The sequence below is a fragment of the Paramormyrops kingsleyae genome, chromosome 12 (assembly GCF_048594095.1).
Source record: "Paramormyrops kingsleyae isolate MSU_618 chromosome 12, PKINGS_0.4, whole genome shotgun sequence".
Taxonomy (NCBI): domain Eukaryota; kingdom Metazoa; phylum Chordata; class Actinopteri; order Osteoglossiformes; family Mormyridae; genus Paramormyrops; species Paramormyrops kingsleyae.
In genome coordinates, this window is record NC_132808.1 from 9,870,989 (window position 1) to 9,896,075 (window position 25,087).

Here is a 25,087-nt window from a genome sequence, read left to right on the forward strand (position 1 = left end):
GAAGTGGAGGTCATGTTAACAGAAATCGAGAAAAGAAAAGTGATATTATTTGGTGGTATAAGTGGCATCAGCAATAAACGAAAGTTGACGGAGTGGCACAGCGTGGCAGAGTAAGTTAAAAGTGTTGGTTCCGAAAATGGCACGGTGGCCGAAATTAAAAAGAAGTGGTCGGACATTAAAATCGACGTGAAAAAACGAGCGGCCGCTCACCGTAAGAGTCTTAAAAGAACAGGCGGAGTTTGCGGAATTCCCGGTATCACACCCTTTGAGCAACTAGTTGCTGCGATGATTGGGGACACGCTTTTATCGGGTGAGGGGGACGCCGATGTCAGCGCGGGTGAGTTTTTCTCGTACCATACTTGTTTGAATTACCGCATGTTTATGAATAACACGTACAGTAGGGCGCAGATGCGGTGTTACTTTAGTTTATTCTGTTTGTTTATTCTTACAGACAATAGTACAAGAGGTGCCCCCAGTGCATTAATAGAGTACATTAATAAAGTGAAAGTGCTTTCTATTTACATAAGCAAATTCGTTCTCTGAAGGTGACTTTATAGCAATGTGCGCGCAGTTGATAATTCGACTACATTTGGAAAACCGGACATCGCTGCGAATTGCGCTTTAATGTTTGCCTGTTCACCCACAGTGTAGGGAAACCACTTAACCATGACTTAAGCGATTTGCATTTGATCAGGGAAACACAGCCATGCGATCCACCCTTCGCCGTAATTCAGGTGTGTTGGGCGTGTTTCAGCTCCAGGTGTAAACTGAAAGTAAAAGTATGGCCAGAAAATGGAATTTCGTGTAGGGATGTAACTGCGTTAATAAAAGCGCATATAGTTTGTTTATAAAAACGAAAATATACAGCAAAATTTGTTCTTGTCTTATAGAAACAGTTCTTTGTAGAAGACTAAAGGTGGCGATGCAGATCAAAACTTTCAGCGCTATTTTGACGGTGTTGAAGTTCGTCATTAACTCTGATGGTATGTACATTTTGAAGACAGTTTTACGTTGTCTAATGTTGAAGAAATGTAATTGAGTTGTTCTCGTTTTGCGTGTACTTATTAATGGACCAATACTTGCTTACCAAATATATTCAAATAACTGAGTGGCAATGGATATTTCACACTTATTATTTAATGTTTTTTTGTCATAAAGTGATTTTCTATCTGTTATTCCTGTGGTAGGTTTCCTGTTACACGGCTCTGCTGGTCTTCTAACAGCCCGCCTGGGAGGAGCTGTACTGCTGCCCTGCTTTGTGGACAGACCCCTGCCTTTGGAGGAGCTGGAGGTGGACTGGAGAAGGACTGATTCAGACACCATCGTGCACCTATTCCAGGGGGGTCAGAGCAGACCTGAATCACAGGGGGACGCCTACAGAGACAGAGCCCACTTCTTCTCTCAGGAAATCCCCAAAGGCAACTTCTCTCTGCTGCTTGACGGTGTGAGGACTGCAGATGCAGGAGTGTACAAGTGTGTGGTTTATACAGAGCAGGAGCAACGTGAAACACGGGTGGAAATACAGGAAGCAGGCAAGTGAGCCTTTCTGTTTTATGGCTTAAGACACATGGACCCAGGGACGTAGGTTTCTTATTAACACTGGGGGAGGCGAGTATATCGGGATCAGAGGTGTGACGTCACAGTGTGGCACTGTTTACACTCATTTTTTATTCGTAAATTATTGCTGCTTCAGTCACAATATGTAAAGTGATATTATTCTTTCCATTTTTATTTATCTTAATCTTTACCTATATGGTAGTTCAAGCTGGGCTGGCCCAAGCCTTCAGGGGGCCCTAAGCAGAATTTTATTTGGGGGCCCCTCTGTGCCACCAATATGACTAATTATTGTCAATCCTTTATTATTCGCGCACTATAAATCTAACACACCCAATATAATTTTTTTTGTAGCTGTGTTGCTTACATCATACCAATGTTTTTCCCCTTGCTATGATCTTCAATTGTAACAGTAGCAAACCCACAGGAGTAGTTAGGTGTTAATTTGCACTTTAACATTCAAAGTCTTGCAGTACCAGTTGGCATACTTAATGTGGTGTACTGAAAAGTGGCAAAATAAACTAGTAGACAATGCTCTTACTGTAAACACTTTAACCACTTTAATTTTTTTGCAATATGTAAAAAGTGCAACACAAATAAAATAAATAATAAAATATAAGGCTAACGTTAACCACTTTAATTACTTTTGGTCAGAAAAGCAAGACTTACTGCACACTGTAAAGTGTTAAAGGTAACACTCAGTGTGACCCATTTAAACACCATGCAGTGTTCATTTAACACTGGCACATTTGTTGTGTAAGTTCAAGGTAATGAGTTTCCTTAAATGAACTGAGTAGCCACAACTAGGTTAAAAGTTGTCGCAACTAGAATGTAATAATAAATCTTAAAGGAAGAAAACTGAGTAAATAAAACTTAAATAGTAGCATTTACATAAGGAGGATGCATTAAAGTTATTGTTACTCAAGTCATTTAAATCAAACTAATGAATGCAGCTGATGCTCTTAACTTCATTTAACTAAGTTGCTTAAATTATGAATACTTAAGTTACTTTTACTCAATACAAAAAATATTTTTACTTTAATTGTTTGAGTTCATACACTTAAATGATTTAAGGCAATCGGTTTCCTCAAACAGTTTGAGTTGAACTAACTCATCAGGTTTTAGTGTAATGAACATGAAGTTAACTAAGGGGAAATGAGTTAATGCAACAAACTGGAATTATATCCCCACAACTTAAAATGCTCCAGAAATCTAAGTACACTCAAAACAACTGAGTTACTACTCAAACAATTAATTTTTGAGTAAAGTCAAATTTGTGTAAATGAGTGAATCCAATTTTTAGGCAAAATTAAGTTCTATTAACTTGCTTATTTTATTGAGAAATGTATTTATTTATTTATTAAGAAATACTGTTTAACAGTGTAATGAATGCAGCTGATCCTCAACTTGATTTAACTAAGTTGCTTAAATTATAAATACTTAAGTTACTTTTACTCAATACAAAAAATACTTTTTTTTCCACCATTAAATTAGCAAGTGTGTTGGCCACGCCCTATAAAAGAACTTACGGCATGAGCTTCAGACTGTGTGCTTTAATAGGGGCCATACTGTAACCATCCATGTTTCATATTTCTGAAAGCCGAGTTCCCCAAACAAACATTAAAAAGAAATACATTTATCCTTCTATACATTTACGAAGTACAGTGCCATGGTGGCCTATCCCAGTTAGCCCAGGACATGAGGCAGGGTACACCCTGGTGGGGTGCCAGTCTATATCTCACACACAATGGACCATTTTAGGCGCCATTTTACCTAAATGTATGTTTTTGGTGTGCGGCGGGACACATAATGAATGCAGCTGATCCTCAACTTGATTGAACTAAGTTGCTTAAATTATAAATACTTAAGTTGCTAGCACACAGTGTTTTCATACGTTTCCTGCATTTGGGGGCAGCGTGTGGCTCAGTGGGCTAAGCCTGTACTGTATGTCTCTAATCACAAAGTTGCCAGTTCAAACCCAGCCTCAGCATGTCTGCAGGTCCTTGTGCAAGGCCCTTAACCTCCAGCTCCCTGGAGACCACAACAGGTGGCTGCCCTTCATGGACAGCTTGCTCTACAAAGAGCTAGTTGAGGGAGGCATAAAAACAATTTCCCCATGAGGGACAATAAAGGATTGACTAAAAAATTTGATTAATTGTGCATGTGTTCTGTTGCATTTAAAATAAATGTGATGCATATCAACTGTTTATTTCATTCTTTTCAGTGGATTTCTTACATATATTGCAAATGCTTATTGTACAGTAATCTTCATTTTAAAGGCAGTATGTAAACTGAGCCAGAAAATCAGTTACTGAAATTAGTATGGAGGTCAATAATTACACTTAAGTAGTGCTCACTTAAAAAATGTAAGCTACATAAGTCCCACTTATTCAGAATTATCAAGCTGAGTTCACTTATAAAAAGTAAGCTTAACCTACTTAGAATAATTAAGCTGAGTTAACTTATGAAATGTGAGCTTAATAAGTCTTTCTTACTCAGAATAATGAAGCTGAACTAATTTACTATAACTATAAGTTCATTGGACTTGGTTTTTTTAAGGCAATGAGTTTGCATACTTTTTTTAAGTTAAGTCAACATATTTACGGGCTTCTTAAGCATTATGTCCTCACAGCAAACACAGTTGGATGAGAATTGCAGGGTTGCCAGCTTTGGTTAGCTGGCTGTAATGAGATTTTCAAGTCGAGCACACACATGCACACGCGTTTACTTGCATGTAACAGATCTATTACCCTGTAAATTGTCTGTAGAGTTTGCAAACTGCCCCACCGCTTTTAATGTACAGTAGGTAATTTTAGGTTTACAATGGAATAATAGATTTGCTGTAAGATTTCTTAAGTTAGAGCCCTGCGTGATTCTGAAAGCATCAGTCACGGCACATGCGTGACAGTTGGCAACCCTAGAATTGTGAATGCTATTACTGTCTACTAACCAGGCTATTTGCAGCTTGTACAGTCAAATAACAAGACAATCTTTATAAAATTGATCTACAAGAAACTATTACATTCCACCATTTGAGTCTTTTGTTAATTACCCGTTGGCTATAATGAGCTAAGTTAACAGACAAAGCCGTTCAGTGCGTTTCCACTCGCCGCTCTGTATGTTCCCAGATAGCAAAATCTTTCTGGCCCGGATGTGGCCCACATCCGCATGCTATCTGGGTTGTCAACTTGTCTCTTCGCTCGACGAGGCTGAAGCTGGCTCCATATTCTCCTTACTCGGATTTTCCGGTCCACATTAAGGAGCCTCCTTCCCCTATATTACTGTTCATGTTACGTTCTGCTCTTATGTTCTTATACCAGTTCATGAGTTTGAGTTCCAACTTTGCCTCTAATATGCCAGTAGATAAGACCATGAGAGCAAAAGGTAGAAGTTCATAAATAGTCCAACATAAAATATGAAAATGTCCATGTGTCCCACCTATTTCTCTGGTCACAAGCCCCTACTGCACTGTAGTATATAGTCCATTGTGTGAAATGCTGCCCACCTAAAATTTCTAATTGCCCCCCCAGCCTGAGCAGTCAAGATCTGGGCCTGATTGGGAGTGGAAAGACGTTTGTGTGTTTGTCTGATTTAGGAAAAAGCCGTAACAGATGAACAGTTCCTAAGTTATTGCTCTTATCCTGACTTAAGACAGGAAATGTGTATTACACAAGCTTCCTAACATGCAAAATCTTAAATAAACTCTCCTAACTTTAGGATAACTACACAGCCCTGATCATGACATGACTATAAAAATGATATATATTGTATATGTTGCAGTCTAAAAAGTCTTGTTTTTATGGAAAAAAAACTGGCAGCTGGGGTTACCAGAATAATTCTGTAAAAAAGACGGCAATCATCATTACGGAACAATGTGTACATTTAATAGGACAAAAATGTACAAAGTACAAAATTACAGTTTAAACCAATAAATTCAACACTGTATTTCTGCTGAATTAGCATGACAATATTACTACAAACCAGTTATTTCAGTGAGACTTAAATCCAATTATCGCTTATTGTCCATTGAATCCCATTCAGTTTCACTGAAAATACTAAATAATACTACTGAAGTGGAAAATTGTCATTGTTGGCATCACAATGAAATGTGTCCTTGGCATTTAACACAGCGGTGAGCCACTCCACCCAGGGAGCAGTGCATGGGAACGGTACCATGCTGGTTGGGGATTGAAACCAGCAACCTTGCAATCACAAACACACAGCCTTACCCATTAGACCAAGGGTATTCAAATCACGGTCCTCAAGGGCCGAGCACTGCTGTTTTTCCAGCTTTCCTTTACCTGAGAGCCAGGTGTGAAGCCTCTGACCAATCAGAATCAGTAATTATTAAGCTAACTACCTGGGAGACTTGAAAACAAGGCCTGGATTTGGAATCGAGGGCCAGATTTGAATAGAGAGGTAATAGACCGTCATTGCCATTATTTGCTAGCAAAATCCTCATTATGTGTCATTAAACTGAATTTTTCTGTAAATTACCTTCAAAGGTTGTTTATAATGTAATGTTTTTTGATGCATTAATCATTTATTATAGTGAAAACAGAATCTAATTACTGCAATTTAGCATATAGACAATGTGAATAAATCCCAGCTAATTCACATTTGCCTAACTGTCTATGTAGTATCAGGGAAGTTACACGTAAAAGTAACGCATTACAGACAGAAGTGGGAAGTTCAGGTCCTGAAAGTACAAATCCAGACCAAGGTTTTGTTTCAACCAACCACACTGAAAAAAGTTATTTTAAATGAGCTCAGTTGAATCATGTACAGTGGTTACACCCAAATAGAATGAGTATTTTGAAAATGAACCACTCTTTTTAAGTTGATGCATTGACTTTATGTTCTGAGAACAGAATATAGTTGAATTAATCTCACTCATGTCTAATTAATCCAAATGAATCACTTTCATTCAATGAAATTAGGTGTCGGAGAGAGTGATCAGCCCCCCCCCCCCAGCTGCTGGCCCACAGAGTATGAGACACACGCTGTTTTACTTGTACAAGGGGAGCCACACCTTCTACAGTGAGTTACAGTGATGGCTTCCAAGGTGTGGCCCCTGACAGAGTTTATTTATACTATAAGGTAAACATACTGATCAGGTTACATTGTGGGTGTGAACAACATTTGGAATGGGATAGGATGCAATGGGAAAGTGGGAGTGGGAACAGGAACAACAGAACGTGTCATAGGTGGTCTCGTCTGCTGCACGTGGTGGAAAATTACTGTTAAGCACTTACACTGTTACTACATGGAACAAGTTGTACATTCTTAAGAATACACGTGAGTGATAATATATATATATAATTTCAACCCAACATTAGGTATATAATCTAACAGTATCCATGATAAAAGGTAACTGAAACATAATACAAAACACTGTGAAGGGCTGTTTTTGCAAAGGCGTCTGCTCTGTGGAACCAGGTTAAACGAAGCCCAAAACCATCTGCTTTTGTGAGGGGAAAAATTGGGATCAACACATGATGTAACTCTATGCTTCTTGTTATGCAGCGATTGTCACTCATTGTCACTCCGATTGTAGAGGAGGTGGTTCCAAGCAACTTGAGAATGTTCGACCAACCAGTCACATGTCTTGGATCCACCTCATCTACAATCTGATTGGTTATCTCTTTGAACCAATCTCTTTTCATTCTGCCCTCAGAACATTTTTGAGTAACAAAACTGCTACAACCTTAGTGTGGTGCCGGATTCTTCTCCTGAGTCACATATGCCAAGTTTTAAAAATGATGCATGTTGAAATGAAAACAACCCCAAACATATAAGTTTTCCCTTTAAATAGGAGGGGAAAACACACAAATGTAAGGTAGCCAGGTTGTGTGAATCTTCCTGTTCTTGTTCCAGAGCGGCTGGTGGTGACGGGTGCAGATGAGCCTGTCTATGCACATGCTGGAGAGGATGTGACTCTCAGCTGCTCTGTGGACACCCATGTTAATGTTACAGAGCTTCAGGTGGAATGGAAAAAGACAGACGATGACGGTGACATCTTGGTGCTTCTGTATGCTGATGGAGAGAACAGACCAGAGTCACAGGATGGGAGATACTCTGGAAGAGCTGAATTCTACACTGAGGAAATTCCCAAAGGAAACTTCTCAATGAAACTAAGGAAAGTCAGGACTGAAGACAAAGGAAAGTTCAGGTGTGAAGTCCACTCAGATACTGATTCTGCCAATACAACTGCCAGGATAGCAGCACTGGGTGAGTCACTAGATGGACTGGTTTTAACATGCATCTCAGCATAGTTCTGTGTGATTAAATCACATTTTCATTCCCCTGAGGGTCAGTGGCTCTGCTGTACACTGATCGTTATGCAAATGCAATAGGGTTTAATCTGCTCAGTGTAACAGTAGAAATGGTCAAATTTAGTGTAGTTTTAAAGACACAAAATGCATTAAATGAATGAATGAATATTTGTTTCAGGCTTCAGGTTTAGTGCGGTTTTCAGCTCTGTCATAACAGGTATTTTATTAGAGTGATGAACTGTAATGTGTAATTATGGTTTTATTATTTATATTCATTTGAGAGCTACAGAGACCATGAGAGTGTCACTGGGAAAAATGCAGTAATAACACAGTATTGTTCTTACTTGTCCATAACATCGTATGACAGAGTAATACAGTCAAAAAGCCCTTTGTGACATGCTGTGTAAATATATTCAAATTATACATGGGAATATGAAAAATCTTATATATTAAATCTGTAAGTTTTCAGGCTGGAGAACAGTTAGAACTTACACACTTATGGACAAAGATTTAATCATAAACTTCTGCGCCACTTTGTGAGACTAAATAGTGTGGACGTGTTGATTATGCTGCAGAAAGACAAACAGCCCATCCATCCATCCATTGTCCAACCCGCTTATCCTACTGGGTCGCGGGGGGTCCGGAGCCTATCCCGGAAGCAATGGGCACGAGGCAGGGAACAACCCTGGATGGGGGGCCAGCCTATTGCAGGGCACAACCACATACCATTCACTCGCACATGCACACCTAAGGGCAATTTAGCAATGCCAATTAGCCTCAGCATGTCTTTGGACTGTGGGGGGAAACCGGAGTACCCGGAGGAAACCCCACGACGACACGGGGAGAACATGCAAACTCCACACACGTGACCCAGGCGGAGACTCGAACCCAGGTCCCAGAGGTGTGAGGCAACAGCGCTAACCATTGCACAGAAAATGACTAATGGAATGTAATTCTGAATATTTTAGGTTATTCATCCCTGCATTGGCTGATTCTGGGGCTGTGCATCGCTGTCACACCTGTAGTCCTACTTACTGGGGCTTTATCATTCTGGCATTTAATAAGGGGAGGTAAGTGTAGCATCTGCTCTGTCATTTATAGTCATTTTGATGACATCAGTGGATCCATGTTTGTAACCGCTTATCCTGTAGAGGGCATCTCAGCAGACATGGGGCATCAGGCAGGACTGTATCTACACAGGGTGCCTGTCCATTGCAGGGCTTAACTGTGATGTCATTAACATACTTTGATCCTGTGCCTCTGGTAACAAACACATATGTGTGAATATAAATCATTTCAGAAAGTTTTATTACTGCAAACCCCAGCAAACTAAAACAATGAACCAAAGCTGATGTCCTCATTGAAATTATACTAAGAATAAGGCAGGAGCTGCATCTAGTGAGACTGACAGTCTGTACTGAGTGTCTGTAGGTGAGCATGCAGCAGAATGACTATCTGAGGATGGCTGTAGATCATTAAACTTTGCATGAATTGTTAGCTGATGTTAAAGAGCATGTGGTTAAATCTGGTTCTACTTTCTGTCTATAGATAAAAGCAAACAGGCTCTGTTGAGTCACTGTTCACATGTCACAGCTCCACCAATCATGGTTTCCGCAGCATTCATCCTGTGGGGTGTAACTGAAGGTGAGCCCATTGAATATGGTTTAAAGAAGCTTTATAAAGAGACAGATTTTATTGTTTTTGTTGTGCAGGCAGTAAGAAATAAACAGCAGCAGCATAAACAGACACCTGCTGGGGATTAATTATATAAATTAGTGACTCTGTAATTTGAGGCTGATACTTAGTATTTGTAATTTATACTGTGATGATTCACTTTTAAGGTAAATACATTTCCTTCATAAATGAACTCATAGCTATTTATAGTCTGATATGTATTTCCTAAAAGATTATTTTATTGACACTGTGAGTCTGTGTAGGCTCATGCACGTTTGATTTTGTTTACTCAAAATGAGCATCTACTTTTCTGGATTACCTGCAAGAACAGGGAGGTCATTAAACACACTGTGATGAAATAAAGATGTATTTACAACAGCAGAGGCAGCGCCCCCTGGTGACTAATTATAGAATTTTAGATGTTAGCAGTCAGTAATGAAGTGACAGGTAACATGAAATCCAACGTAAAGTTCAGCAGAGTAGAAGGAAGGAAGTTGTGAGAAGCTAAGAAATTTAAACTGGAAAAACAGGATCCTAGTGCTGCAGTCAGAACTGGGGAACAATTATATGGCTGCCAACATAAATACTGTAAGAGGAGAGGATTCCTTTGGGGGTTTGGCTCAGTGGGTTAGGATGTTTCACCTGCGTTTGGAGGGTCACTGGTTGAAATCTCAGACTCAACAGAGTGATTTTACACATGAGCCTCTCAGCAAGGACCTGAACCCCCAACTGCTCCCAGTATTTTCTGACCCTGGTTGGTTCTGCTAAATAAGTAAAACTTACTGTTAACTGTTTCCCAGGATCCACAGAAGAGGCTGTTACTTGTCCTGTCATCAGTCTGCTGTATATCCTGCTGTTGATCAATATGGCTCCATATCGGAAATCATTTCCAGGTATGTTTACATATTTCCATGTTTCTTATCCTGTTTCCTACACTTCATATTAAAAGAGGTTGTCACTGTTTGGGGAAAAAAACTGTAAAATAAAGACAGATGTTTATAGTCAGTTTGACCATGACAGTGATCATTGTCAGCATTGTGTCAGAGTGGTTTTGAGAGGAGAAGCTGAGAGCTTCCAAAGGACCATATGTAAAGAACCAAAGAGCAGTGAAGATCCATAGTATCAGGCAGGAGATGGAAACCCTCAGGTCCCAATACAGATGATGTACATCCTACACAAGAAGATCAGGGCAGAGCGACATCGGAGACGACGCCACGAAAGAGCCTGAAAGCACTGCATTCATCACCCAGCCCTTCAGGTTTATGAAGGAACTGTTAGGGCAGAAGCAATGCAGCAAGCTGGAATGTTCACAGGAGGAGATAGATCAGTATCTGAAGCAGATGTATAGCGACCCAGGAAGAGATCAGGACTTGGGAGAGTGCAGCACACTGATACAGCCGGCCGAGGCAGCTGTGCAGTTTGACATGTCGGATCTGCAGCTGAAAGAGGTTCCTGAGGTGGTCAGGAGAGGATGAGCAAGCTCAGCTCCAGGCCTGAGTGGAAACCATGCAGAGTGAACAAGAATTGCCCTAAACTCTATCTGTGCCTGTGGAAGCTCCTCTGAGTCATCTAGAGAAGGACCAGTATTCCCAGTGGAGAGTTACTGAAGGGTTTTGGATCCCAAAGGAGAGGAACTGAGAATAGACAAGTTCCACCTCATCTCTCTATTGAGTGTTGAAATAAAGATCATCTTCAGTGCTGTTTCTAACCGGCTGTGCACCTTTCTTGTGAAGTTCAGTTACACTGATACATCATTCCAGAAAGCAGGTATGTCAAGAATTGCCGGATACCTGGAGTACATGGGCGTGGTGACTAGTGATGCGTGAATCGTAGTTATATCTGGGGGGGGGGGGGGCACCGCGGCAGGCAGATTCATAAAAATTACTATTCTGATTAATAGTGGAAGGTTTGCACATGGGTGATATACACTCACCTAAAGGATTATTAGGAACACCTGTTCAATTTCTCATTAATGCAATTATCTAATCAACCAATCACATGGCAGTTGAATCAATGCATTTAGGGGTGTGGTCCTGGTCAAGACAATCTCCTGAACTCCAAACTGAATGTCAGAATGGGAAAGAAAGGTGATTTAAGCAATTTTGAGCGAGGCATGGTTGTTGGTGCCAGACGGGCCGGTCTGAGTATTTCACAATCTGCTCAGTTATTGGGATTTTCACGCACAACCATTTCTAGGGTTTACAAAGAATGGTGTGCAAAGGGAAAAACATCCAGTATGCGGCAGTCCTGTGGGCGAAAATGCCTTGTTGATGCTAGAGGTCAGAGGAGAATGGGCCGACTGATTCAAGCTGATAGAAGAGCAACTTTGACTGAAATAACCACTCGTTACAACCGAGGTATGCAGCAAAGCATTTGTGAAGCCACAACACGCACAACCTTGAGGCGGATGGGCTACAACAGCAGAAGACCCCACCGGGTACCACTCATCTCCACTACAAATAGGAAAAGGATTTGGTGCACGAGCTCACCAAAATTGGACAGTTGAAGACTGGAAAAATGTTGCCTGGTCGGATGAGTCTCGATTTCTGTTGAGATATTCAAATGGTAGAGTCAGAATTTGGCGTAAACAGAATGAGAACATGGATCCATCATGCCTTGTTACCACTGTGCAGGCTGCTGGTGGTGGTGTAATGGTGTGGGGGATGTTTTCTTGGCACACTTTAGGCCCCTTAGTGCCAATTGGGCATCGTTTAAATGCCACGGCCTACCTGAGCATTGTTTCTGACCATGTCCATCCCTTTATGACCACCATGTACCCATCCTCTGATGGCTACTTCCAGCAGGATAATGCACCATGTCACAAAGCTCGAATCATTTCAAATTGGTTTCTTGAACATGACAATGAGTTCACTGTACTAAAATAGCCCCCACAGTCACCAGATCTCAACCCAATAGAGCATCATTGGGATGTGGTGGAATGGGAGCTTCATGCCCTGGATGTGCATCCCACAAATCTCCATCAACTGCAAGATGCTATCCTATCAATATGGGCCAACATTTCTAAAGAATGCTTTCAGCACCTTGTTGAATCAATGCCACGTAGAATTAAGGCAGTTCTGAAGGTGAAAGGGGGTCAAACACCGTATTAGTATGGTGTTCCTAATAATCCTTTAGGTGAGTGTATGTCAGAAATGAGGAGAATATTCATTACATTCTCTAAAATGTGACAGTCTCATTGCAGGTCCATTTGTCTTAAGGAGCAACGGAGGCAAAAATGATCCGAGTGAAAATCAAATAAGGAGAATTAAAAACAAATAAAAAGGAAGGGTGAAAAAGTTATGTGTGGGAGTGATTTAGTGAAATAGTTACTATGACGAGTCAATGCTGGGAATGTCATATGTAACATGGTATTAGTATTCTTAATGGTCTGTATTTGGGAAGATGCAGTGACATGCAGAATTATAGTCTGACGGGAGTAAAGATGTCAGTCTGTGTTCAGGCAGGTGTGGAAATACCTGTTGCCATTTTTATTTTACTGAAAAAGAAGAACTTTAAGTTAATGTGTATTTATTTTAAACCAGCTTAATTCACATGTTATCAGATCATCACACTTACATGTATCCTACTGAGAAATACTGGTAATGTGTGATCGGGTGCCGGCAGGGGCGGATCTATCGGGGTGGCACGGGGTGGCAATTGCCACCCTGAGAAAAAGCCTTGCCACCCCATTTGCCACCCCAGCACTAGTATCTCAGTGTTCTAAAAATAAAAGTTTCCTAGACCGATTTACAGCAGCAACGCTCTATTATGATGACATAAAAATAGCATATACCCGTAAATAATAGAACGAAATCGTCTTTCTATTAAAGCGTAGTCCGAACAAACGACAACTTATGAACTGCTTCGTTTTAGTGAATCAAAGACATTTAGTGCAACCAGCGGGATCATCACAGATAAATTCCGGCATTTTTAACAAACCGAAGCAGTTAATTTTGATATCTTCGCGTATATCAATGACTAACAGTTTAACTGTAAACTATTTTCAGAAGTATGTTGTTCAGTAGCTTGCATCTTCAAGATTGTTCGAACCTTTGATAAGTGGCGTCACGTGACAACAACGCCGTGTCCAGTCCATCGATATGCTGGAGTTAAGAAACAAAACCAGGTACTGAATTACTTTCATACTTAACAAATGAATGTTTAATTAAACATGTCTTAGTGTTGCCTGAGGTTGATGCTTGCTAGTTATATGACAACTAAACAGCAAGTATGTCTAATCAGTTATATTTAACGTACCATCTCACATGGGCGTAAATCCCGGGGGGGACGGAGGGGACATGTCCCCCCCTATCCGGGGGTTGTCCCCCCCAAAAAAATTATTTATAAAAAAAAAATCGCACTATTTATTATGAAAAATATATGTATGTATACCTAAAATAATTCTGTAAGAAGAAAAAAAAACAAACGCAAAAAATGCATTTAGAAACAGTTGAGTTCCCCCTCCCCTTCCTCACAGTGGTTTGGCCAACTGCCTGCTTTCCCAGGTCATCTCACCTACTCTACACACACGAATCAGGTGTGTGGCTGCGGCTCAATTAATGTTGAACTCCAGTAAGTAGGGTATTTTATTCACTTTAAATAAAGCGATTCTCTTTAATGTAGTTGATGCAGACTCATTCATGAATTAGTTGCGGCAAAAATGCTGATTACCGATGTAATTTTCCACGAATCTGCTATAGGCCTATTAGCGATTAAAATATTACTTATCTAGTTAACGTTAGCTTGTTTACAATAGCTTGTTGCATAGTGCACTGCAACTAACACGCCAAAGCCGTTTCCCATGCATTGTTTTATTTGTGACGACTTGGCATAATGTTAACTTAACATTAACGGCCACAATTAGCATATTGTTTAGCTGTGCATTTACTAAATGAGCACTGTGCTACGTCCGAACTGACCCCACTGTATTTTTTTTGTATAATCAATATATATTATGCATTTAAACAGTCATGTTTAAAATTTATTGTATGTTGATGGCTTAACTGTAAACAACATAACAAACAATGCAATAAATAGTTTTGAAGAAAAATCTGCTTTGTCATTGAACCTGAGAAAAACTTTGAAAATAACCATAATGACGCAGTCTCCATGTTACAATAATAATGATAGAAGCAAAGTTTTTCATTGTGGGGACATATCTTTATAAGTACAATTTGACTGTATTATTTGTGTCCCCTTCAAAAATTGCTCATGAGAAATTTTATATTTTTTGTCCCCCCCTACTGTTAAATGAAATTTACGCCCATGCTATCTCATTTAATTTATCTGACTTTCCAATCCAGATATCAGATTCAAGTCAATCACAAATCAGCCTTTATTTCATTTTTATAGAACAATGTAAAAATGTGCACCCTAGTGTATACACCAAATAAAGAATAGCATTCCTTGAATCCACAAAAACCATGCAAGGATGCTTGCTTCAGTGTTGCCACCCCTCATAATTTTAATGCCACCCCCTTGCCACCCCATGAATAATTTTCTAGATCCGCCCCTGGGTGCCGGTCTCTGAATCAGAGAAAATACTTAATTCGGGTGGGTGGCTGGTGGATGATTTATATGTACATGAGGATTCGGATGGAGTCAGAGCCGATCTGAGCATCACTAATGGTGACACAGCTGATCAGGGAGGCTGGGAGAACAAAGGCAATCTGTCAGTCCTGTGGCTCGACCTGGAAAATGCTTATGGCTCAATTCCACACAAGCTGGTGCAGCTGCCTTTGATGGAACATCATGTCCCCAGTAGTCAGAGATCTCATTGCGGATTACAGAGAGTCTCCTCAGGAGCTGTTATATCAGGCTGGAATAAGGCTGAGATCAGGATCATCACAGGCTGCATTATCTCTGTGGTTCTGTTCTCTGTTGCCATGAACATGCTCACAGAATCTGCTGAACCAGAGTACAGAGGGTCTATAACAGAAACTGCCCAACGCCAGCCACCCATCAGAGGACTTATGGATGACATAACAGTCACCACAGAGTCAGTCCCAGGACGACACTGGATCCTTCAGGGGCCTGAACAGCTGATGGGGTGCAGATGGAGGTCAATCCGCCAAATCTAGGTCCATAGTGCTGAGGAGAAGGAAGGTGGATGACGGTTCAGTATTGGAGATACTACCTTCCCAACCATCACAGGGAAGCCTGTTAGGAGACAAAATGTATGGTAGCATCCTGAAGGACACAACAGTCATAAAGTTGGCTGCACTGAGTCGGATGGCTGGCTGAGATCAGTGGACCGGACTGACCTACTGGGGTAATTTAAAGCAGGGCTGTACCAGCATGTCATTCCTCCAAGAGTCCTGTGGCCACTCCTGGTTTGCCAAGTGTCTCGACAGTGGAAACCTTGGAGCGGAAAGTCAGCAGCCACCTCCGGAGCCTGAGCAGCACGGCTCTCTATGGTCATCAAAACAACCTGCGACTGCCACTCGAGTCCTTGGAGGAGGAGTTCAAGGTTACAAGAGCTGGGAAAGTGTCACTGTACAGAGGGTCAAGCGATCTGAAGGTGGCCAGAGCTGGGATAATGGTGAGGACTGGCAGGAAGTGGAGGGCAGAGGAAGCTGTTTTGCAAGCCGAGTTTAAGGCTGAGCTGGACTAGGATCCTTCTCCACATCCCACCTTAATCACCAAAGGGAAAGAGGAAAACTTCCTGGTCCAGCAGGAAGTGAGAGCAGCAGTGAAAGAGGAGAGATTTTGCTGGATGGTGGGAATGAGGCAACAGGGGGTTTAGTCAAGATGGGAAAATACGGTGGAGAGGAAGGTGACCTGGGCTGAGCTGTGGAAAGCTGAGCCACACAGCATCAAATTCCTCATCCAGGTTGTTTATGGGGGGGGGGGGGCAAGGTAGAGACACCAGCCTGTCCTCTGTGTTCCATGCATGGATCCCTGGAGCTCATTCTGAGATGCTGCCCAAAGACACTGAGTGAGGGGAGGTGCTGTTGGAGGCATGACCAGGTCCTGAAGGTCACTGCTAAAGCCTTCAGCTCAGGAGTGGAATGGGCTAAATGTTCCTGCCCCTCCAGGCCGGTGATCATCTTCATCAGAGCTGGGGAGAAACCAAGATCTGCTGCAAGAACCTCAGCAGGTGTCCTGGACCAAGCTGGATGGAGCACAAGGTGTCTCCCTGTGGAGCCCGATTTTCAACTAAAACCTTCAGTTGGCATTGAAGGTGAGAGGAAGAGAAGAGCTGCAGCACCATCAGAGCGACAGAGAAAGCTTCAAGATGGCTGTGGCTGAAGAGAGGGGAGTCATGGGGGCAGAGGAGCCCGTAAGCCACCTGGACACAAGCTGGGGTCTGATCAGTTCCAGCCGGGTCGCCTGGAGGAGGGTGTATGATGCTGAAAGACCCGAAACACCCTGAGATTCCAGGAACATCACTGAGGATGTGAGCAGGAGCATCACTAGATGTATTTGCACAGCAACAGAAGAATTTAGGAATTAATTTTTTTCTATTAGTCCAAATTTCTGTAGTTCATGAAATATGCATTGAAACTTTTTACTACATTGTAATAAATCCATCAGTACATTTCCCATGAGGTGTTTCCATATGATTGCTGGTTCTCCTGCATCCCATTTACTGTTGGTATCAGGGTTGTAACAGTGCACTGTCCAGCTCTTATACTGTAATGTGGGTCACAGAGGCTTTAACTTTGAATAAGGATCTTCTGGTACTAATGTGTGTAAAATGATCATCTAACAGCTCATGATCAGATATGATGAAGTTTTATTTAATTTGTCCTTAAGGAATGAATGATCATTAATGGTTTGACATTGTTAAATATTTCTCCTATAATTAGGGGTAGCTGATGTGATGTATGATGGGTTGAATTTAACATATAATTATAAATCCCATCTTTATTTTATTTTAAAAACTTGTTTTCATTTTGCAGTTACAATGCGGGATATTATTCGCCTCACTCTGAGAACTGCATTTCCCATCATTATGGTTGGTGCCCTAACAGGTAAGTTTAAGTGTAATTAATGGATATGAATCATTAAAGTAAAGCAGGATAAAGCAGCAGCTCCTGGTAAAATATTAAACACACTGTGGTGCATCTTTGAAGATGCCAAACATACTTCAGTGTTTTAGCACAAACTGTTCATTTTTCATCTCATTACTGTACAGACTTTAGGTGATTTTATTGTTCTCGGCACCTCAGGCTTTAAAATACCTTTAAATCAGAGCTCGATTCCCCCCTGAATCCCCAGCTTACTCCCCCAGCTAAGAGGGACGGTCCTTAGCAGGGTGGGTAAGACAAGGACCTGTAACCTGAAGTTTCCCAGCCCAAGTCCTGGGAGAAGCTCGGCCTGTTTACCTTTAGACAGGTGCTGAACCTGAACTGCTCCAGTGCCCAGCTGCCTGAAAGGGGGCGGTTTTAAGTAGCTAAGAAATGAGGATTATTTTAAATTAAGGCTGCAAGATTATTGGAAAAAAAAACACATCACAATGTTTGATATTTTTGCAATATATGTTGCCATATTTATTAAACAAAAAATAAGCTACAGCCTTATGTTATATAAGTCAGTGGTGTTGCCACAAATTATATTGATTTATAATACATCTATAGTTACATTTATACATATAGTTACATTTACACTCACCTAAAGGATTATTAGGAACACCTGTTCAATTTCTCATTAATGCAATTATCTAATCAACCAATCACATGGCAGTTGAATCAATGCATTTAGGGGTGTGGTCCTGGTCAAGACAATCTCCTGAACTCCAAACTGAATGTCAGAATGGGAAAGAAAGGTGATTTAAGCAATTTTGAGCGAGGCATGGTTGTTGGTGCCAGACGGGCCGGTCTGAGTATTTCACAATCTGCTCAGTTATTGGGATTTTCACGCACAACCATTTCTAGGGTTTACAAAGAATGGTGTGCAAAGGGAAAAACATCCAGTATGCGGCAGTCCTGTGGGCGAAAATGCCTTGTTGATGCTAGAGGTCAGAGGAGAATGGGCGGACTGATTCAAGCTGATAGAAGAGCAACTTTGACTGAAATAACCACTCGTTACAACCGAGGTATGCAGCAAAGCATTTGTGAAGCCACAACACGCACAACCTTGAGGCGGATGGGCTACAACAGCAGAAGACCCCACTGGGTACCACTCATCTCCATTACAAATAGGAAAAAGATGCTGCAATTTGCACGAGCTCACCAAAATTGGACAGTTGAAGACTGGAAAAATGTTGCCTGGTCGGATGAGTCTCGATTTCTGTTGAGATATTCAAATGGTAGAGTCAGAATTTGGCGTAAACAGAATGAGAACATGGATCCATCATGCCTTGTTACCACTGTGCAGGCTGCTGGTGGTGGTGTAATGGTGTGGGGGATGTTTTCTTGGCACACTTTAGGCCCCTTAGTGCCAATTGGGCATCGTTTAAATGCCACGGCTTACCTGAGCATTGTTTCTGACCATGTCCATCCCTTTATGGTACCCATGCTCTGATGGCTACTTCCAGCAGGATAATGCACCATGTCACAAAGCTCGAATCATTTCAAAGTGGTTTCTTGAACATGACAATGAGTTCACTGTACTAAAATGGCCCCCACAGTCACCAGATCTCAACCCAATAGAGCATCTTTGGGATGTGGTGGAACGGGAGCTTCGTGCCCTGGATGTGCATCCCACAAATCTCCATCAACTGCAAGATGCTATCCTATCAATATGGGCCAACATTTCTAAAGAATGCTTTCAGCACCTTGTTGAATCAATGCCACGTAGAATTAAGGCAGTTCTGAAGGCGAAAGGGGGTCAAACACCGTATTAGTATGGTGCTCCTAATAATCCTTTAGGTGAGTGTATATAGTGCCTTTCACAATCCCAAGGTCGCTTTACACTAAAAAAATAAGAAAGAGGGATCAGTAATCAGTAAAAGAGGAAAAGACAGAGGAGAAATGTTCAAGGAAAAGAAATGTCTTTAATTCCGATTTGATTGGTGGAAAGTCTGGCGTGTGGAACAATGAGGAGATTATTGTTAGAGGATCTGAGAAAGCGAGAGGGTGAGCAGGGAGTCAGTAGTTCACTGAGGTAGTGAGGAGTGAGGTCATGCAGAGCTTTATAAGTGAGAAGCAATATTTTGAATTTGATCCGAGACGGAACCGGTAACCAGTGTAGCTGAGAGAGGATGGCTGTGATGTGAGAGCAGCGTTTGCTGTGAGTGAGAACTCAAGCTGCTGAGTTCTGAATATACTGAAGCTTTTGTATAGATTCTGCAGGGAGGCCAATGAAAAGGGGGCTGCAGTAATCAATATGGGACGTAATAAAAGCATGAACCAGAGTTTGGGCATCAGTACTGGACAGAAATAGACATAGACAAGCGATGTTATGGAGGTGAAAGAATGCAGTTTTGGAGAGGAATTTTATATGAAGATCAAAGGAGGAGTCAAATAGTGCGTAAGATTTCTGATAATTGTAGCAGGTTTTACAGGGACACTATCAAAACAAACAGAGAAACTGGAGGATTTAGATACTAATGATTTCACACTGACCAGTAAGACATCAGTTTTTTTGCGATGCAGCCAGTAAGTGTTCTGGGAGGGGGGTCAGAGGAGTTGTGTGTACTGAGATATAACTGAATATCATCAGCATAGCAGTGAACATTATGGTCATATCTGCAAGTGATCTGACCAAAGGGGAGGATGTAGATTAGGAAGCGGAGGGACTGGAATGGCTGGTATAGTGCGTTACCATTAATAAAGGCATGTAGCTGTGTGGCTACAACTCTTTCCATCACTTTAGCCAGAAAAGGAAGATTTGAGGACTACAGCTTGAGAGAGATGATTGATCAAACTCAGGTTTATTGAGGACAGGAGTAACTGCAGCAGCTGTGAGAGAAGAAGGGACAGAGCAGGAAGAGAGAGTGTTTATCAGTGATGCAATTGGAGAATTGATTATAGAAGAACCTGCTTTAAGTAGAGGTGTAGGGGCTGGTCGAGCTGACAGGAGGAAGAGAGAGAGGCAACAGGCGTAAAGCAGGGGAGTTTTATAACTGGAGTAGTAAAGTCAAGGTTAAAGGGGAAGAATGACTGAGAAGTAGGAGGAAAATTATCATAGATTTGGTTAATTTTGGCTTAAAAATGTAAAAATGCCTGGCACTGCTCAGCTGCATTGGGCCAAACTGGTACAGGAGGTCTGAGGAGTTAACAGGCCTAAGGAGTGACTGTGGCCTAGACTTAGCACCACTTATGATGGAGGAGTAGAAGTGTGAGTGATCAGTATTTAGGGCGTCCCTGTACTTGTGGATGTGCTCAGTGTATATAAGCATGTGCACAGTGAGACCTGGGCCGGTATACATAAAACTTCCTAAGAATGGTCTTAAGAATGGTCGTACACTTGGACTTAAGAGTTCTTAGCAAAAAGTAGGACCTAAGAGCATTGTATAAATCTGCTAAAAGTAACTTTCAGCAAAGTCTAAGCCCAATTCCTAAGTGCTGACGGAGCCAGCATTTAAGTGTCATGAAATGAGGACTACAAATAAAATCCCGCCCCAAATACTGAGTTCAACCAATAGAGCAGCTGCATGGTGAATATATTAGTGATATTAAACCGTTAATGTAGAGCTTTATACAACATACCTTTTTGTGATCATACCTTTAATTGGTTGTACGAAAGTCTACCTAGCACATCACCAATCAATTTCCACTAACAGATGCACATGTTGTATAAATTATAGGTCAAACGCAAAACTCATAGCAAGACATTGGATTCTAAAAGAAAACCAAACTGGACGACAAACAAAACGGTTCTTTTAGCACAGTTGGTGCTTAAATGGAAGGAGGTAGTGCGAGGAAAGTGTGGCCCAGCTGTTACAAGCACGGACAAAAAAAGCTTAGGGGGCTATTGCAAGCTCCGTAAATGCTGCGTCACCTCGGACAAGGCGTTCAGCAGAGGAATGTGGAAAAAGGTGTTGTAATGTTCTATCGACTTCGCGAAAGGAAATCACAGTATATAAAGCAAGCATGCAAGCTACAGGTTTGTGTCATTACTTATATTGCTCTTATGACCCTCGCTATAATTAATAATAATAATAACAATAATTATAACAATAATAATAATTATTATATTTTTCCAGTTGCCAAAAACGTAGCATCATTATCACCTTCAGTTCAACTGTAAGTGCATTTTTAGGTGACGTAGGAGATTGTATCCAGTTCCTAATTAGGTTGGTAACAAAAAGAATGCCCTCATGATCGAGCCTGTACCTTTTTATCGATTCATCATTGTCGTACGTCTGCAGGACGTCCTTTCTTTGACGGAAAGTGCGCGGTCTCCGTCTGGGTGCGCGTAGTGCAGCTGCCGTCATTCAACTCCTAACTGGCTTAGGAGTCCTCTCCAGCTCTCTTAAATAATTTAGGAGCTGAGACCAAGTCTTAACACTTAAGAATGTTTATGCATGCCACTTATTCTTAAGTCTGGGAGTAGGAGCAAAATCACGTCACAGAACTGTGACGCATTTAAGAGTGAAATTTTACTCTGAGAAGTTTTATGCATACCGGCCCAGGCTGATCCCAGCCACTCGCTCCTGTCCTTGGTTCCCCCCCGAGCTCAGAATAATGAAGGCCACTGGCCGCTGTCCTGAACGCCTTTATAAGAAATGTAAAAGGGGAAAAGCGGCACAAACACTCTGGAATACTCTCTGTAATAAACCACAAACACATATAGGCACACAGACATTTAATCTTAAATCAATTATACCCCACATACTCTCCATGACATGCCATTCTGGATTAATAATCATTAACCCCCTTCTTTTAACCACCCTCATTTCATGAATTAACCAAATTAAATATAAATTAAAACATGGCTACCTTATGCTAAGAGTTCCCATGCAACGGTGTAATATATCCAATTGCTGCAGCTCCAGATCACGGCTAGGAACAAAGCGATATCGCTTGGTTACAATATAGCTCAACAAATTACTCTAATATCAGCCAAAAAATAGCTTGTCATTTAACAGACAAACCACAACTACCTACCATCCATAAAGAGACACCCGAACGCAATTAACCAATCAGCATGACTAAACTGCGCTCATCCCGCTTTCCACATCTTGGGCTGGCTGTAGAGGGTGAGAAAGCCACCTGCCGTGCGAATAAACTGCTCTTATCAGACTCGTAACACGTTTGAATGAACTTTCTCCCTCCCTCTTACCATCCAGACTCACCAAACAATTCGTCATTCCCGCTTTTATCTCAGTCCCTTGCCATCCATTCTGCATGTGCACCACCGCAAGTAATAAGGCTCACCTTAAGACAAACCAGCTCCCTCTATATGAACGGAGTACAATAGGGACCAAGCTACCTCAAACTTCTGCCACTTTAAGATGGTTATACTACAATCTGCCACATTAGGGGAGCCTTATTGTAAAGTGGCACCTTAAAGTGAAAGCTGCATTCAATAAGCTTATGATCAGAAATACCAGAGTCTGAACCAGAGACAGAAACATCATTCAAACCACTAGAACAGAGCAAAGCAAGAATATGACCATGAATGTGGGTTGGAAAGTTAACATGCTGAGTCAAATTAAAACATTCTAATGCTGAGACGAACTCAGATGTGTAGGAGCAGCCAGTGTCAACATGGATATTAAAGTCACCAAGAACAATAATGGAGGGCAGAGAGATGAGATAAGTGTGAGGAGTTCATTACATTCTGGCAGGAAGTTAGCAGCAGTTTCAGGAGGGTGATAAACTAACAACAGCAACAGGGGGAGGAAACAACCTTCAGAGTAATAAACTTCAAAGAAGCGACATCAAGAAATTAAAGTAATTTTTAAAGTAGATTGATAAGCAACAACCAGCCCACCCCCTCTTCCATATAAACAGGGTTTGATAGGTATTTGTAGCCTGGGGGGTCAGCATGTTCAGATGTAAATAGTCACCAGGTTGTTGCCAAGTTTCTAAAATACAAAACATGTCCACCTTCTTCTGGATAATGAGGTTGTTGATCAGAGATGCTTTTTCAGTTATTGGATGAGCATTCAGAAGGGCAAGATTTAAGTCGACACTGCTGGGAGAAAATGGGGCAGATAGATTTGGAAGAGGACGAAGACGGTCATGATAGCTTAATGATGGCTCTTTGGCTAGAGATCTGTGCAGTACCCTGTCATGCTATGCAAATATACATCAGCACTATTGGTCTTCAGGAGAGTGGGCAGGTCCAGGAGCTGCAGAGTGTAACAAACTTTATAATCTGTGTCAATGAGCACTGCTTTGCCTGAAATGATTACCTGGAAATTAACATAAACATGTATTCCATAGAATTATGGAGTCTCATGATATTTTCAGGCGAGCTTGAGGTTTAGAGCTTAGGAGCCAGTTCACAGAGGCAGTGACTTAATTGTGAGCCCTCAATGAGATGGAGATGTGCGTTATACAAAAGACACACATTTATTTCTAACTAACACTACAGTATCATACAACAGACATTACATGTGACATCAAACAGACCACATAACAGAATAAAGCAAAACAATAAAATATAGAAATGCAGTGACCAGATTTAAATGGGTAACCTTAAAGGGGAAATGCTGTTCTGCAAAGCAAGCACATGATTTTGAAACCACACCCTCAAAGTTATAAAACATATTGACTAGCACAGATTAGATCGTTAAAATGAATGGAAGTTGGTTTACCTGGTTGCAGAGGTGATGAGCTGAGGAAGCGATGGCACCCATGAAGGAGCGGCGTCTGGAACGGTTCTTTGCGTGGAGCCCCTTTGATTTTCTATCTTTGGTGAAGCTTTAAGGTGAAAGGCTTTGTCTTGAAGTTGGAGCTGTCTTCTGGGCAGCAGGCTTCAAGGCAGACTTTACAGGCGGGCTTCATCGGAGGGCTTCACCCCTCTGAGTCTGAGGCGCCGGGTTTTATGGTCTAAAGTCCGGGAATATTGATGATCAGGAACTCGATACCTGGACCAATGGCCTGGGCCTTTCGAGGGGGGGGGGGGGGTGACTATAATGATACCACTTTACAGTTTATTGTCATTGAAAGCGTGTAACTTTAAATACATACAATTTCACAACAATCAATGACCAGATGATTCAGGAGCATTTTCCCGTCAGTTTGACACCAAACATGCCAGACCAACCTAGAGGGTCACACCTCATACAATCTACATTAATTAATTAACAATGTAACTTACACTGTCCTTGTTGATGACTCCCATCAGTACATAGTATGGGTGGTTATTGTTGCACATCACCAGATTTTACAGTTTTACATAATTTACATTCCAAATTCCCATCCGAACAGCACATCTTAACCCTAGATAGAGTTAGGTGTGGCTGTTGGTTCACTGTAATCACAGTCTCAATTAAACATCTGTAAATGACAATTTGTGGTTGGCTTGGCTTATTTCAATGATCTGCTATCCAGGTTAAACATACACAAATCGATTAATTCATTAATATAAAAAGTAGAGGACAAAGAAAAGGGCCGGCTGACCAATTGGGATCAGGTAAGAAGGAATGTAATGAATGCAGGGGCGTCTCTGCATGGAAAAGGCTTCTTCTAATAGGAGACTCACTAAGATACTTAGTTACTGTATTTAACTTTGCTAATTTC

The 25,087-nt window shown here is 41.4% G+C and overlaps 1 protein-coding gene and 1 pseudogene across 3 annotated transcripts in view; both read left to right on the plus strand.

Annotated features, from left to right (window-relative positions):
• The first annotated feature begins 211 nt into the window (after positions 1-211).
• The window catches only part of LOC111843429 (uncharacterized), a 116,993-nt gene continuing 92,117 nt past the window's right edge, over positions 212-25,087 (plus strand). For 2 of the 3 annotated variants that reach the window (XR_011994027.1, XM_072718641.1), the window contains exons 1-8: positions 212-337; positions 891-983; positions 1,188-1,532; positions 7,432-7,785; positions 8,798-8,899; positions 9,378-9,473; positions 10,304-10,396; positions 17,408-17,479. Coding sequence is in view for 2 of the 3 variants with exons in the window: in XM_072718641.1 (XP_072574742.1) it covers positions 286-337; positions 891-983; positions 1,188-1,532; positions 7,432-7,785; positions 8,798-8,899; positions 9,378-9,473; positions 10,304-10,396; positions 17,408-17,479 (1,207 nt within the window). In the remaining variant the exon portion in view is untranslated. The remainder of the gene's footprint in view (positions 338-890; positions 984-1,187; positions 1,533-7,431; positions 7,786-8,797; positions 8,900-9,377; positions 9,474-10,303; positions 10,397-17,407; positions 17,480-25,087) is intronic. The other variant, XM_072718640.1, reaches the window with a different exon arrangement.
• On the plus strand, positions 10,663-11,329 carry LOC140577719 (uncharacterized; annotated as a pseudogene).